Source organism: Callionymus lyra, chromosome 7 (assembly GCF_982586985.1).
Source record: "Callionymus lyra chromosome 7, fCalLyr1.hap1.1, whole genome shotgun sequence".
NCBI lineage: Eukaryota > Metazoa > Chordata > Actinopteri > Syngnathiformes > Callionymidae > Callionymus > Callionymus lyra.
In genome coordinates, this window is record NC_141824.1 from 25,785,149 (window position 1) to 25,799,440 (window position 14,292).

General features: G+C 39.9%; 1 protein-coding gene across 1 annotated transcript; it reads left to right on the forward strand.

Annotated features, from left to right (window-relative positions):
- Window positions 1-5,239: 5,239 nt before the first annotated feature.
- Window positions 5,240-13,980, forward strand: fzd4 (frizzled class receptor 4). Its single transcript, XM_087795627.1, has 6 exons — window positions 5,240-5,724; window positions 8,660-8,797; window positions 8,881-9,267; window positions 10,037-10,182; window positions 10,398-10,645; window positions 11,568-13,980. Exons 1-6 carry the CDS (start codon window positions 5,491-5,493, stop codon window positions 11,984-11,986), a joined length of 1,572 nt encoding a protein of 523 aa, XP_087651753.1. The 5' UTR covers window positions 5,240-5,490; the 3' UTR covers window positions 11,987-13,980.
- The last annotated feature ends 312 nt before the right edge of the window (window positions 13,981-14,292 follow it).

Consider the following 14,292-nt stretch of genomic DNA (forward strand, 5'->3'; position numbering starts at 1 on the left):
AGGAGACACACATAGAGAAAATCAAGTTCGGCATAAAATCAAACGTACGTAGATGCAAATACACAACTATCTGAACATCGTCTGTAAATATAATCCTGACGTATAACAGATCCGCAGTACCAAAAAAAGTTGGGGACCCCTTCTTTGCACCATTTAAACTGAGATCATGGAACTTGCTACGCTTGCTGTTCTTGTTGCAACATTTTTCGTCGAAATGAAACCTTAATTCACCATTTAACTGTTTCTTGCTTTCTTGACACTTAAGGTACATTCAACAGGTAGGAGGTACCCCAATGTCAACGCGGAGATACAATTGAAAGAAGTGACGAGGGTAAAGGTGAAAGATTGTCGTGCCAACCCTTGATGGGAAATGCTGAGTGTTTTGGGGTTGTGTCAGGGTCCCAGTCAGAATTTTCTTAAGTGTTACTTGTGAACTAGCAGCTGGTGGTTCACATGTGGGTTTTGCCCAAGCCTTAGTTTCCAGAATATTGAATACATTTTAGGAAGAAATGGTACAGTGCGTGAGGAATTGATTGAAAAAAATAAAGACCTGCTGTTTGTTACCCAGGAAGTCTACGACATGTGATGTTTAATATTCTGTTTATTTATATTTCAGTTGCTGGAGACCAAACAAAGATGGCAGTTATGCAGCGTCAGGATTAGAGTTGTTAAGATGTTAAGACTGTGGGGAGGTTTGATCCCCGGCCAGTCGGGGCACATTTGTGGAGCCAAACCGCACACACTGTTCACTCAACCCACAAAGAGCATCACATGAATGTTTTACTGGAGTGGCATAAATAATTAGAAAATCCTGACTTTTTTTCTTTCAGATCAATCAGAACCAAGAGATGAGAAGAACCAATAACTCTTAATGAAGATAACTATCTATATTCCAATTGTAAATTGTAGCATTTAATCAAAGGTAAAACATTTTGGAGCTTTTATGCTTTTTAAATAGCGTAGATTTAATTTAAGGTCCCTTTAATCTGATGTTTTAATCCAAACTGGTGTTTTCGGATATCCGCTGTCAGGAAGCACAGCATCAATTTCTTCCCTAACTCCTTCTTTCTTGCGATCAAATCTAAAGTTTATACAATTTGACGGGAAAAATACAGTCTGAGCCATATTTTCATGGCTTTCCTCAGAACCCTGTCAGAGATGTTTCCCACACAGTCATCAGTAATTAAGCAGTGGACAGAACTGTTTATGTTGCGCATCAACCCCAGCTCCCATTTTCTCCTGTGGCTGATTACTAGTTTAGTAAGTTGGTCAGAAAGTATTCCGACGTACACCCTGTGGGTTAAACAAAACTGAAAAAGTCATTTATTTTAGATTTCAGCACAAAAAAAAAATAGATTCATATTCATGATGCTTGTTGCATGAACAGAGAAAAAAATGTGTTCTTGTGACTATTAAGATAAACACAATACATAAATTCAGCTCAGCGGAGCACTAGCAGGCGGGGGTGCAAAATCATCTATCGTTCAAAATCACATAAACACATGAAGGTGATAGATATACAGTAACGATATGGATTCCTTGGGAAAAAATCCTTTGGAAATTAGAGAATTAGGTTATTTTAAGAAATTGTTTAATAAAATATCAGTGGTTACCTACTTCAACTTATCTTTGGACTCAATATATGTATTGTTTATATACAATTTGGTTGTTGAACAAACAAAACTCTACCCTTGTTACAACATTCAGCCAACAGGCTTATGTTGTATTGTGTCAAACTTACAGGAATCGGGACAAACCCAGCTCACCAAATCATTTATGTGACCCACCTAAATTTAAACAGGTTGTTTTAAGCTCTAATATGTTTTCTAAGAATTGTAATTTAATAAATTACGACTTAAATTCCTTGAAAATTGTATTCATTATACTCATTTTGCTATATATAAATGATCTTCATATATTTTACACAATTATTTCTACTGTCCTACAGCACACACTCCTGGTTACACAGTGATCCTTGCTCACCAACAGCCATCTGTCAATCCTGGAATGTAATTTTAATAGGAAACCTTGTTTGGAGACAGTTAACCTGGTGCCTTTATAACCTGGCGAGTAATTGTGGTCATTATGCACTCAGTGTGACGGTCATTAGCTCGACAATTCCAACACGTTGTCTGCTCACTCCTGTTATTCACACCCCACCGTGAGAGTAAACAGAGGGGGGCGGGCTGTTTCTGACCCAGGCTGATCGCGAACTATTGCTTACATCACTGTCTTTACTACCTCCATATTGAATTAAACTTTATTTTAAAAAGAGGAACTGTTGTTGTAGAGAACCATGATCACGTTTCAAGAAGGGTTTCCCTTCTCATGCATGTTCACACACACACCACACCCGTGATAACCATCAGCTGCAGGGCACACTATTGTTTGAGCTCAGTGCTAATTACTCCAGGTCTTGACCCCGGGTTCGATCAAGACCAGCGAGAGGAAGGGGGAGTACATGCGAATGTATGCTGGGGGGCAGGGAGGTTGATGCAAAGGTCAGTTGCTGTCCATCAATTGTCACTCAAAGTTTTGTCCTACAAAGTTTTGCAAAAAATCACCGCACACAGGATGTTGAAGACATGATAGCCACCTGATTCCTAACCAGAATGGAAGTGAAAATGTTCTACATTAATTAAGACAGGGTTCGGGTCCACTAGCACATGGGTGGGAAATTCAATTTCCCAAGTGCCACAATATATATGGTGAGGGGCTGAAAGCCAAAATAATAACTTGGTAAAGTAAAAATAGAGCCTTAATATGATTGACAAAACTAAAGGGAAAAAAAGCTACAAAACATGGCAAACAATTCAATTGTCTTAAAGGAAATAACAACAGTTGTGTAATGATGCCATGAAATGTAATAACGTGTATATACATAAATATGTGAATATAATATTAAACTGATCTTGTGTATAATGAATGGCATATATTATAAAATAATGTATTTTATAAATGGGATTGTATTTGTTTTTGGAATCAGAGATTCCACGAAAGGACATGAAGTCAACAAAAAAAAACTTCATCTAGATCTATTTTGAGTTTGAATGAATAATGAAAAACATTATTAAAATGATCAAGTGTGTTAGCTCTGTTATAGTTTCTCTGTTATCTTTTGTTATAGTTATTACTCATCAGAGCCACATAAATGAACTGAAAGAGCCGCATGTGGGCCCCGGGGCCACATTTTGCCAGGCTCTGCACTCGCAGCTGTGAAGTATAATCAGCGTAGAACTTTCTTTTTCAAGAACCTTTTTATCGGATCTAAAGTCTCTGGCGCTCCGAGTTGAACTCCACGTGTCGGATACCTAAACAACCTCGGATCTGTTCAAATCACGAGGACAAAAAAAAAAATCAAGTCGAGCTCTCAGCGTCCGTGAGTTCACCCCACAATAGCACAACAGTCTTCGGTGCTGCTTTCAAGCTGTGACAGTGAAGACTTCTCCGTGGGATCCAGCGGCAAACAAAACCTGTCCAGTGTGTTCATTCATTCATTGCGATGCAAACCAGATTTCCAGAATAGCTTTGGCATCACTTAAGTCCCTACTTTCAATTACAATGTCACGAGCATTTAGAGCCGAGGGCCTGACAGAAGGAGTGGAACGTGCGTGGAGCTACAGGAGAGCGAAGAATGCATATATCGGAATGTTAAAGCCTTTGATGGCCACTTAAAAGGAATGAAGGAAATTTATTTTGGAAATTAAAATCATATATTTGCTGGTTTTATGATGGCTTTTCTCATGACTCACAAGTATACTACCGTCATTATTACGTGACCTGAAGTTTGACAAATGAAATTAAAAATGAGATCAACAATATTAAAGCTAGTTCAGGTTTTTGCTGAAAGCCATTTAAGAGATCAAAGGAAGAAGTATATCAAATTAATTTAAAAGGGATAATGTGGAAAAAGATGATTTTCTGGTCTATTGCTAATATGATCAAATGAGAAAAACAAAAAAAACATTTTAGCAAAAAGAAATTTTGAGCGCTGTATGTGATTCATTGGTCATTCCAGGGAAACTGATTTTTTGTTTATCAAAAGTTTCATTACTGGTAATTCATATTCACACAAGCAAAGATAAATAAAGTTGGTTTACACCAATATATCAAAGGTTAAAGAAGCACAGATATTCTACATACATCTTCCAAGGGGCTTAATTCGCAATAACTTATAAAATAAATGAAAAAAATCATGGCTGAGAATGGAATTTCAACATTCAAAGTTGCTCCCATCTTACCAAGCAAACCTAAAACGATGTGGAATCATCAATAAAACTCCCTGCAGTTAGAAGGAATTTGATTTATTTCCTCGATTCAAATTGATAACGTGAACGACAAATCCTTCAAAACCTCCCGGGGTCCGGGTGGAACTTAGATTACCAACAAAAACCTCCATTTCCCGTCCAATCATTAGCAGCTTCTAAAAATTAAATGATACTCGTCCAATACCTTCAGGTTGTTTTGTTCACAGACTGATGGATGCAACAAATAGATCATTGAATATAAAAAAGGAAACGTCTAAAATGTGAATGACTTATCTGTGTGAACGTCATGTTGATCGAAAACTACTTGATTGGATATAAATAAAGCAATGTTCTGAGTTTGTTGACTAGACATAATGTATTAAGGTAAGGTAAGGTAAGGTAAGGTAGAACTGTATTGATCCCTCAGAAGGTCTCCTTCGGGAAATTGTATTTTTTCCAATAGCCACAGCAAATACAGCAATTATTCATAAAAAATCAATCAAAAATAAAATAAGAACAAGAACAAAGAGAAAGAACAAGATGATACAATCTAAGTCTAAAGATAAAGAACATATATCAAAGAAAATTGACAAAGACAAAGGATACAAAGCCTAACATAGAACTGAAAATCCAGATACTTTTACTCCACTCCTGCCCCCGAACTCAGAATTGTACAATTTAATAGCCCGAGGAATGAATGAGTTCTTGAGTCTATTAAACTTCTTGTAGGATCTCATTACAGTAAATAATATTTGAGGATGAGGTGTGTTTTTTTCTAGATTTCATGAAGGAAAACTACTTTTAATTGTGACAAATCGAGTGATGTTCCTCACAGAGGGGGGACACCAGAGGCTGAGGGATCAAGAGAGGAACCTCCTCTAGTGTTGTGCTCATTGGTCCCGCCTCCAGATGTGGGTTGGTCAGGGACTCCAGACTCGAGTCCTATGATTGGTCGCAGTCTTGCTGGTGGACTCACACAGTTTGCGCTCGCAGTCACAATAAAGTTTGGTGCTGGACTGCTGCGGGCGCAAAGGAAAAACCCGAGCACGCCGCTCAGACTTCTGGGGATTTTCTAACCTGCAGATGCACGCGCTGGTCCTCGCCCGGGCGGACCCGCTACCCCTTATTTTGGATGTTCTGACCTGCGAAGTTGGCCAACATTTCCACGGGGATCTCCGGCAGGATTTGTGAATCGATCCCCGACTGCAGCTGGTCTTGTTTTTGTGGGGGCGCGAGGGTGACCATGCTGGGGGTGCTGGTCTGGATCACCGGTGCGCTTCTGTGTCCGGTGCGGGGCTTTGGCGACGAGGTGGAGGAGATGACCTGCGACCCGATCCGGATCAGCATGTGCCAGGGTCTGGGCTACAACGTCACCAAGATGCCCAACCTGGTGGGCAACGTGCTGCAGTCGGACGCGGAGCTGCAGTTGACCACGTTCACGCCGCTGATCCAGTGCGGCTGCTCCAGCCAGCTGAAGGTGCGCACGCACACACACACACACACACACACACACACACACACACACACACACACACACACACGTTATAAAAAGCATACATTGAAGCTGTCGCATTTCAAATTTAGGAACTGTTATCCAACACTGAAATAGGCCAGACTCTGCAGAGAGAGAGAGAGGGAGCACATGACAGCAGCCAGCAGACTGATGGTGCCAGAGATAAATACCGACATATATAGACCACTTCTTCCTCATGGCTGCTTCTGTCATGCTGCTGTTTACACCTTAAAATGCCTCTTCTGTCTGTTGAATGATGACCTCAGTTGTGGGACAAAATACTCCTTGTTTGTGTACACAACCATCTAAAGTTCGTTGTAAGTTTTGACTCCAAAGTATGATAAAATGTCATAGGTATTTCAGATCCACACACCAGCTGCTGCAATAATGACATATATATTCAAGCAGTATGACTGTAACTATCATCAGAGTCAACATCATGAAACTTTATTTATAAGGGCGTCAGTTTACAACCATTCGCTGAGTTACAATGGATGAGCATAACTCGCTTGTTGGATTCAAGATCAAACTTTTCAACTTCAAATCTATAACCAGAATAACCATCTTAGGCAGCAGTGGGCAGTTTCATTTCCTCAGAGGCCACATTTTATACAGTGGTTGTTATGACCAAAACATAGGGGCAAAAAGTATAAAATCAAGTAACCGTTATTTAAAAAATCTAATATAAAGGCAATTTTTTACGACTTCAATATTTAATTAATGTTGAATGTTCAAAGCAGAGTAGAAACGTCCTAAACAAAAACTCTATAGTCATATTAAGAGATGAATAATTGAATTTAAAAATACAATTGTTAGTTAATACAGTCAAGGGGCCCGTACTTTGCAGAGGTCTGATCTAAGTTTTTTATTCAGGTTGGATGTGATCCGTCAGCTCATGTCAGTGATGCATGTGACCGTGTGAGTTGAGACAAAACAGATCAGGGAGTAACTGGAAACGGCAGCTTTGTGCTCCAGCTGAAAGTTGTCCTGTAATATTATCTGACCCACACACATAAATACACACGCATGTAGTGTGGGAAGAAGTAGGGGCGTAAGAATTGGGGTGAGGGGGGTCACAGAGGAACTGAACCCCCCTAGCATTTGCCCTAATGGGAGGCTTCCTGACTGGTAACCAGAGCAGCTTTTAGAAGTTAAGTGGCAGCATTCATGTTACCAACGGTCAGGGGAAAACACCCAGGAAATGCTACCCTGCTGCCTCCAAACATAACTCCCCCTTGCTCAGTTCCCCCCCCCCCCCATACCCCTTAACAAATGCTTTAATATCAAATCATACTCGAGCACAAAAACTCACTTATCTTCCATTCACTGAAAAAAATGACGATTTATTCAAAATAACTTGAGATCACATGGGTATGTAATTTGTTTTTGAGTTGCAAAATCCTGCCAGCTGCTCCAGTTAGACTTCATTCAGAGTTTAGCCCATATTTCGTGAGAGGGAAGCAATCAGACTCCGAATTTAAATGCCTCAGATGCCTGAAATTAGATTTGTGAGTAAAAAAAATCAAAATCACACTTGTTATGGCTGCTAAAAATACCCTCTTCAGAACTCTTTTAGAAGATTCGATAACATTTTCCCACTAAAAACGACATAGTTATGAGGTATTTCTTGCCCTTTCCAGCTATTCAGCGTGATTTATTCAAGTTTTTGATAATTTCTCAAGTATTTTTGTCCTTTTTAGTCTGACTTTATATTATTTGATTCAAAGTTAAAGTTTTTATATCATCATGTTTGTGCCCATAATACGTTTTCAAAATAATAATAATGAATTCTTTATGAATAGTCATTAGAGTCTAACATGACTAAAGTAAAGAAGATTTAAACCATAAAAAACATAATATCTTTGATAGCTTTTAATTGGAAACATCTAACATGTGCATCAATGCACATTAAGCTACAAACTCACTGACAATGATAACAGACAGGTTTTTTATCGCCATAAATATGGCTTCTACAAGCACATTAATAGCTGGAGTAGAGAAGCATAAATGCAGTTATCAGGTTTTCCTATTTCTAATATACAAGTATGAAGTCTTGTTAAATCAAATGTGAGATCTGACCCTGATTCCAAACATCCAACAATATTGATGGCCCTAAAGAAAATACCTGTTTCACAGCGGGCCTTCCGCCATACCGCCCTCTGCTGCACGTTTGACATAATCACATCCCAGGTGATTCTTCTTAAAGCTCAAAGGCATCTTGGAAATATCACCATGGTTACACTGCACTTTTCTTTTGCAATAAAAACGTTACTAATGCTACACTGAAGTCATATATCGGGTGACATAACCCTAACACTCTTCTTAAGTGCTGAACTCATGTCCCGACTCCTGGAACAATAAAGACGTTGTCTTGATCACTCTTATGTTCATACGTTTACTTGCTTCAATCTACCAACAATATCGATACATTCAACTGATTCAATTGTTTTATCACAGACAAAGCTGAGAAACTCTTCAGTCGAGAAACTGCAATAATAATTTGATCATCAGGAAATGTTGATCTTAAGGAACATATGATAAATATTTGTTGGTGTTCTGAGTCACTTTTTCTCTTAGAATATCCGTCACTCTTTCTGGTACAAAATAACCTCTATATGTGAACAAAGAAGCTGCTTGGCAGAGGTCTGTGCTCTCTGTTATATACACTTTATTGAAATGCAAACCATTAAAAGTGCTATTATACAAATAAAAAAAGCTTTGAAAGCAAAAAGAAAAACTATTTGTAAAAGGAAACGATACAATGTTGTTGTTCTTTGATACAGTATCGTGAAAGAAAATATATCGGTGTGTGGATATTTTCTCACACTCCTACTTGTGTACGTATTGTTAAAACTATTTGACTTGAAATGATTGAATGGTGCTTTTTCTTCCCCCACAGTTCTTCCTGTGCTCCGTCTATGTACCCATGTGCACGGACAAAGTTCCAATTCCCATCGGGCCCTGTGGCAGCATGTGCCTGTCCGTCAAGAGAAAATGTCTTCCTGTGCTCCAGGAGTTTGGCTTCATCTGGCCCGAGGTCTGCCAATAGATTCAGCTGGTGACGCCATCGCGTCATATTTAGACGGATGATCAACCTTCTCCTCTCTTGCGCCTTTACAGGAGCTCAACTGCAGCCTGTTCCCGCCTCAGAACGACCACAACCACATGTGCATGGAGGGCCCGGCGGATGAGGGTCCGCCCTACTTTCCGGTCCGGCTGCCCCCCCACCTGGAGGAGTGTCAAGCGCTGGGAACCGCCCCGGACCAGTACACCTGGCTGAAGCAGACCGACAGCTGCGCCTTCCAGTGTGGCTACGACAGCGGCCTCTACAGGCGAGGGGCCAAAGTCTTCACGGATGCATGGATGGCAGTTTGGGCCGTTTTGTGCTTCCTCTCGACCACCTTGACCGTCCTTACGTTTCTGTTGGACTCACAACGATTCTCATACCCGGAGAGACCCATCATCTTTCTCTCCATGTGCTGCAACCTCTACAGTGTCGCCTACCTGGTAAGAGAGCCAAAATCCTGCACTTTTGTGGTGCAAGGTTAAGACCAAAAAGAACAACTTAGCATGGCCAGCTTAACACAAACATGTTCCTGGAACATAGAGTTTTTCACATGTAAACAAAACGTGATGAACTGTGAGTGAATATTGGAAAGAACATCATGTTACGATAGCTATTACGATAATATACGCATTACAATACGCATCCCGATATGATAAGTATCATGGTACGATACACATTAGATAAGATAGAGGTAATTATATGATATGCATTAAGATAATATTTCCAATCAAAAATACGCATCATAATACAATATGGATCAGGATGCGTGGTGTGTAAAAAAAATTAACAATTTACTTTTTACTTACCTGTAGAAAATTGGAATGTCAGTTCCTATTTAATGCATCAGAATGTCTTTAATTAATTTATAAATAATTTATTACTAAATCTTGAGTGTTGGTTTGTCGAAACCCCCAACAATAAAAATACAATTTTCTATTTCAAGGAATCTTACTGATCTGTAAAATAAGTTTTAAGTTGTAAATAAGCAAATATACATTCATTTTGAATGGAGAACTTTCTTGGTAAAGAAAAACAAAACAGTATCTTCTTTAGAATCAATTCAGTTAAAACATACCTGTTGATCTGGTTCTCTTGTGAAAACTCAGAAGGAGTCCTACGGAACTGATGAAATTATTTGTACAACGGCTTAATGTTGCGCGTCTATATTTGTCTACCATTAACACCACTCTCTCGTTTGTGGCTCTACAGGTTCGGTTGACCCTCGGGAGGGAGCGTGTTTCCTGTGACCTGGATTCCACAGCGGTTCCAATTCTAGTCCAGGAAGGGCTCAAGAGCACAGGCTGTGCGATAGTCTTTCTCCTCCTTTATTTCTTTGGCATGGCCTCTTCGATATGGTACGAGCAAAGCAAGGACGCTTCCGCACTGTCATCACATTCGTGGAAAAAAATTGACCTACATCCTGTTTTCCCCCCCAAAAAAACCCTGTTTCAGCAGCACTGACAGATTCATGAAAACGATGTTTCCCAGTTCACCTCCTGTTATTGCTTTTCATGCAAAATACTTTTCATATTTCTATCGTTGCTTGACAGAAACTTTCCGTCTCTTCCAGGTGGGTGATCCTGACCCTGACCTGGTTCTTGGCAGCTGGGCTCAAATGGGGCCACGAGGCGATTGAAATGCACAGTTCCTACTTCCACATAGCTGCCTGGGCGATACCAGCCATCAAGACCATCGTCATTTTAATAATGAGGCTGGTCGACGCCGACGACCTGACGGGACTTTGCTACGTTGGCAACCAGCAGCAGGAAGCGCTCACGGGCTTCGTGGTGGCACCGTTGGCTACGTACCTGCTCATAGGTGATTTACATAACTGAAGTCTATTGCATCACTTTGTTTGACTCGCTTCCTATTGGACTTCTGTGAAGTTAATATTCATAGAATCAACAAAACCTTACCCTAATCATGCTGCCAGTGGCTGTGCAAACACTAGAGACAGGTTCATGAGGCTTACGGTGTTCAATAAATGGCAAAATAAGGAATTGGGCGTAAAACATCATTAGCTGTTTCATGAAACCTTGTCAACATTACTAGATGCTAATGCTTTGGGTGAAAATAGCTTCACCCAGAATAGTGCGGAGCCCCGGACTTGACATGGTAAAAAAAAACAAATTAAATACAATTATTTTATCCCTCACACATTTTACAGATATTTTTGTGTTGCGGCTGCAGTAGCAGACTTGCTCTCTTCAGCTGTGACCAAATGGAAGAAGTTTGTAACAGATAAATGAACGAATTCATGGCCACAAATCAGCATTTGGTATTTTGGGGACACAAGTTATAGTGTTTTGTGGCCATGTTTTGGTATTTTGTGGCAATGTTTTAGTATTTTAGGTTAGAATTGAGGATTTTGTGGCCATGGCTTAGGATTTTGTAGCCATGATTTAGTATTTTGTGGCCATGATTTAGTATTTTGTGGCCTTGAATTAGTATTTTGTGGCCAGAAATTAGTATTTTGTGGCCACAATTTAGTATTTACTGGCCATGATTTAGTATTTTCTGGCCTGAAATGTGTATTTCCCGACCATGATTTAGCATTTTGTGGTCAGAAATGAGTACTTTACTTGACATGTCTGGGCCTCTGTAGAATAGCAACCAAACCACCAAGCAAAATCGCACTCTTTAACCTTCATCAGAAAGAATGTCCATAACAAATGTTCAAAAGTCATCAGACTGAAAACTGTATCTTGGCTCTAACTCTCTTCTATAATGTTTATTTCAGGCACCCTCTTCATCTGTGCGGGACTAGTGGCTCTTTTCAAGATCCGCTCCAATCTCCAGAAAGATGGCGCCAAAACAGACAAGCTCGAGCGGTTGATGGTGAAGATCGGAGTGTTTTCGGTTCTCTACACGGTTCCGGCTTCGACGGTCATCGGCTGTTACCTCTACCAGCTTTCGAACTGGGCCGAGTTCAGGAGCACCACGCAAGACTCGTACGTAGCATCTGAAATGCTACGGATTTTTATGTCCCTGCTGGTGGGCATCACTTCAGGTATGTGGATTTGGTCGGCGAAGACACTCCACACGTGGCAGCGCTGCTCGGCCCGTCTGCTCAGAGACGGCAGGGCGGGTCGAGCGGGGAAGCGAGCGCCAGGACATGGCTGGATCAAACCGGGGAAAGGAAACGAAACAGTGGTATGAGGGGAGAGAACCGTGGAGCACCAGGAGCTTCCACTTGTCATGTTCTCTCAAGAGGTAGACGTAAAAACAAGAGATGTCGATCCAACGTGACTCAGAAACACAGCAAGTTTCTCACAAAAGCCACTGGATGAAAAGGAACTGTATCAAGTCCACGAGCACGTCTCTACACCTCGACCGACTCTGAGCCTTCGGCGAAGGGTCAGCGTCGCTCTCTGGGATGGTGGTGTTGAATTCCGGTAGCTGTAGTAGCTTCTCTACCTCTGTCGGACACTTTTGTCGAACGAAACGGAGAAGGAAGGAAGTACGATGGCACATGTACCTTTCGTTCATTTGATATGGAATTAAGAGTCAAATCAGGAGATTCAATAGGTTAATGATGACACTAAATCTGCTCCGATCTCTGATTGTCTGGTTTTCCAGGGTGTCCGCCATCCCTCGCATGGTTAAGCCCAATACTAACAGTTAAAAGCTTTGATTCTTTATTAGATATGGAATGAGTTATACTCAGAGTGAGGTTGTTGCCCTCAGTCCAACAGAAGCTGGTTACCCTAAAACAGTTTTATGTTTCAGGCCTTATAATGTTACACTGGAGGGTCCTCGGATGCATCATCGAAATGGCCTTAATTAAAGTGTTTCTACATTTTAAACAATGTATTTGGGACATTTAACTTGTAAAATACATGTGATTTTATGATGACTGACCATTGTATTAATACATCATGTTTGGTGACACAAGTTTCTCAAATCTAAATCTAGTTACATTAAGTTTTTTTTTCCTTTGAAACTCACTATTTCAGTGAAAAAACATGGTGAGTGTCCCTATTTAAAGCAGCAATATGTAAGATTGAAAATATTGTTTGGCGCCACCTGGCGTATGAACAGTGGAACTTGCCATGTGTACATTTGTAAATAAACAAGATAAAGACTCAACAAGAGTCCATTGAAAATGTCTCTCAGTACTTCTAGTACTAGTTGTTCTACATGAAATCCTAATGATAGAAATAAAATAAAAAATGTGTTACCTATTGCTGCTTTAAAACAATACGTTCATTTAAGATAGCCAAGATAAAAAAGTTAGCAACAGCTACTGTAAGATTACAAACATTAAAAGTGTTTATGAGCAACATTTGAGGAACCATTTTCACTTATAATCTCCAATAATGTGCAGCGAAGGGCCCCGGATCTCAGGAACCTCCCGTACAAATATAGCTCAAGAATTCATCGGACAATCACGAGCAAAATATCACACACACCGTTCAATATACACAATTGTTCTCCGGTCACCATCAGAAGGGAAATATAGATAAACAGTGTTTTTCTCTCTCAACTCATTTTCGCTCAGAATCATCTGCTTCTGTAAAAAAGTCTTTGCCTGACAATCTATAAAAGAGCTTCTTTCTTTTGGGTTTGAAAACACTGTTATTGCATTTGTTCCTCCTCCCGAGTGCTGAGAGAAGGACTGTTGGATTTGAACTCAGACGTTCATACATAAGTTATGATAAAGTAATCAGGAAATGTTTTTTTGTTGAAACCCGAAACTCTAAAATGTGGCCAAATGTTCTTTTACGGTGAAGAATAAGTGAACGTAAATTAGCTTAAGCCATGACCACCTCCTTCTTCTTCTACTGCAAGTTTTCCTATTTCCCCACATTTGGCCGCCGGCTCCGCTATGACCATATTGACGTCCCATGACATTTTAAAACAAAGACTGTGCCTTGAATTATGCGTCCCACTGCCCAAATAAAAAGCACTGGTAACAAGAGATGATGTGGACGAAACCATCGACTCAGTGTCGGGGATTGTGCACCAGGACTGATATGTTCCTCTGTGTAGTTTGTCACTTTGTTTTCATACAATGATAAGAATGTTAATTTATAAAAATAAAGAAAATCAAATAAGAAAAAAAAAAAAAAAAAAATCAACATTACCAGCTTATTGTTATTTAAGACACTTTTTGTATCAAAAACCTGTGAAATAAATGTTTTCAGAACGTTGACATTGTTTGTGTGTTTTTCTGCTCACGGAGACAAAATGATTAAATCAGATACTGAAGGATGAAAACTTTCAACAAAAGAACTTTAAATAAAAACATGAAGGTCAAAAGATAATGGTCGTACATGTAGTTGAACTACATGGTTTAATTAGGATACTTTTTAATCCAATTGCTACGTGTATCTATTTTTCTAAAATAAAAAACAAAGACTAGTACTTGTAAGCTACACACCGTCCACTGTAATATAGCAACACAAGCTCTCCTACGGTGGCCTCAGGTGGACATAATCATGTCATGTCATATCACTAATGAG

Excerpts from the sequence above, each read along its gene's own strand:
- fzd4 (XM_087795627.1), top strand. The coding sequence starts at position 5,491 with ATGCTGGGGGTGCTGGTCTGGATCACCGGTGCGCTTCTGTGTCCGGTG. Across the intron at positions 5,725-8,659 it reads GCTGCTCCAGCCAGCTGAAG|TTCTTCCTGTGCTCCGTCTA; the intron begins GTGCGCACGCAC and ends CTTCCCCCACAG. Across the intron at positions 9,268-10,036 it reads TCTACAGTGTCGCCTACCTG|GTTCGGTTGACCCTCGGGAG; the intron begins GTAAGAGAGCCA and ends GTGGCTCTACAG.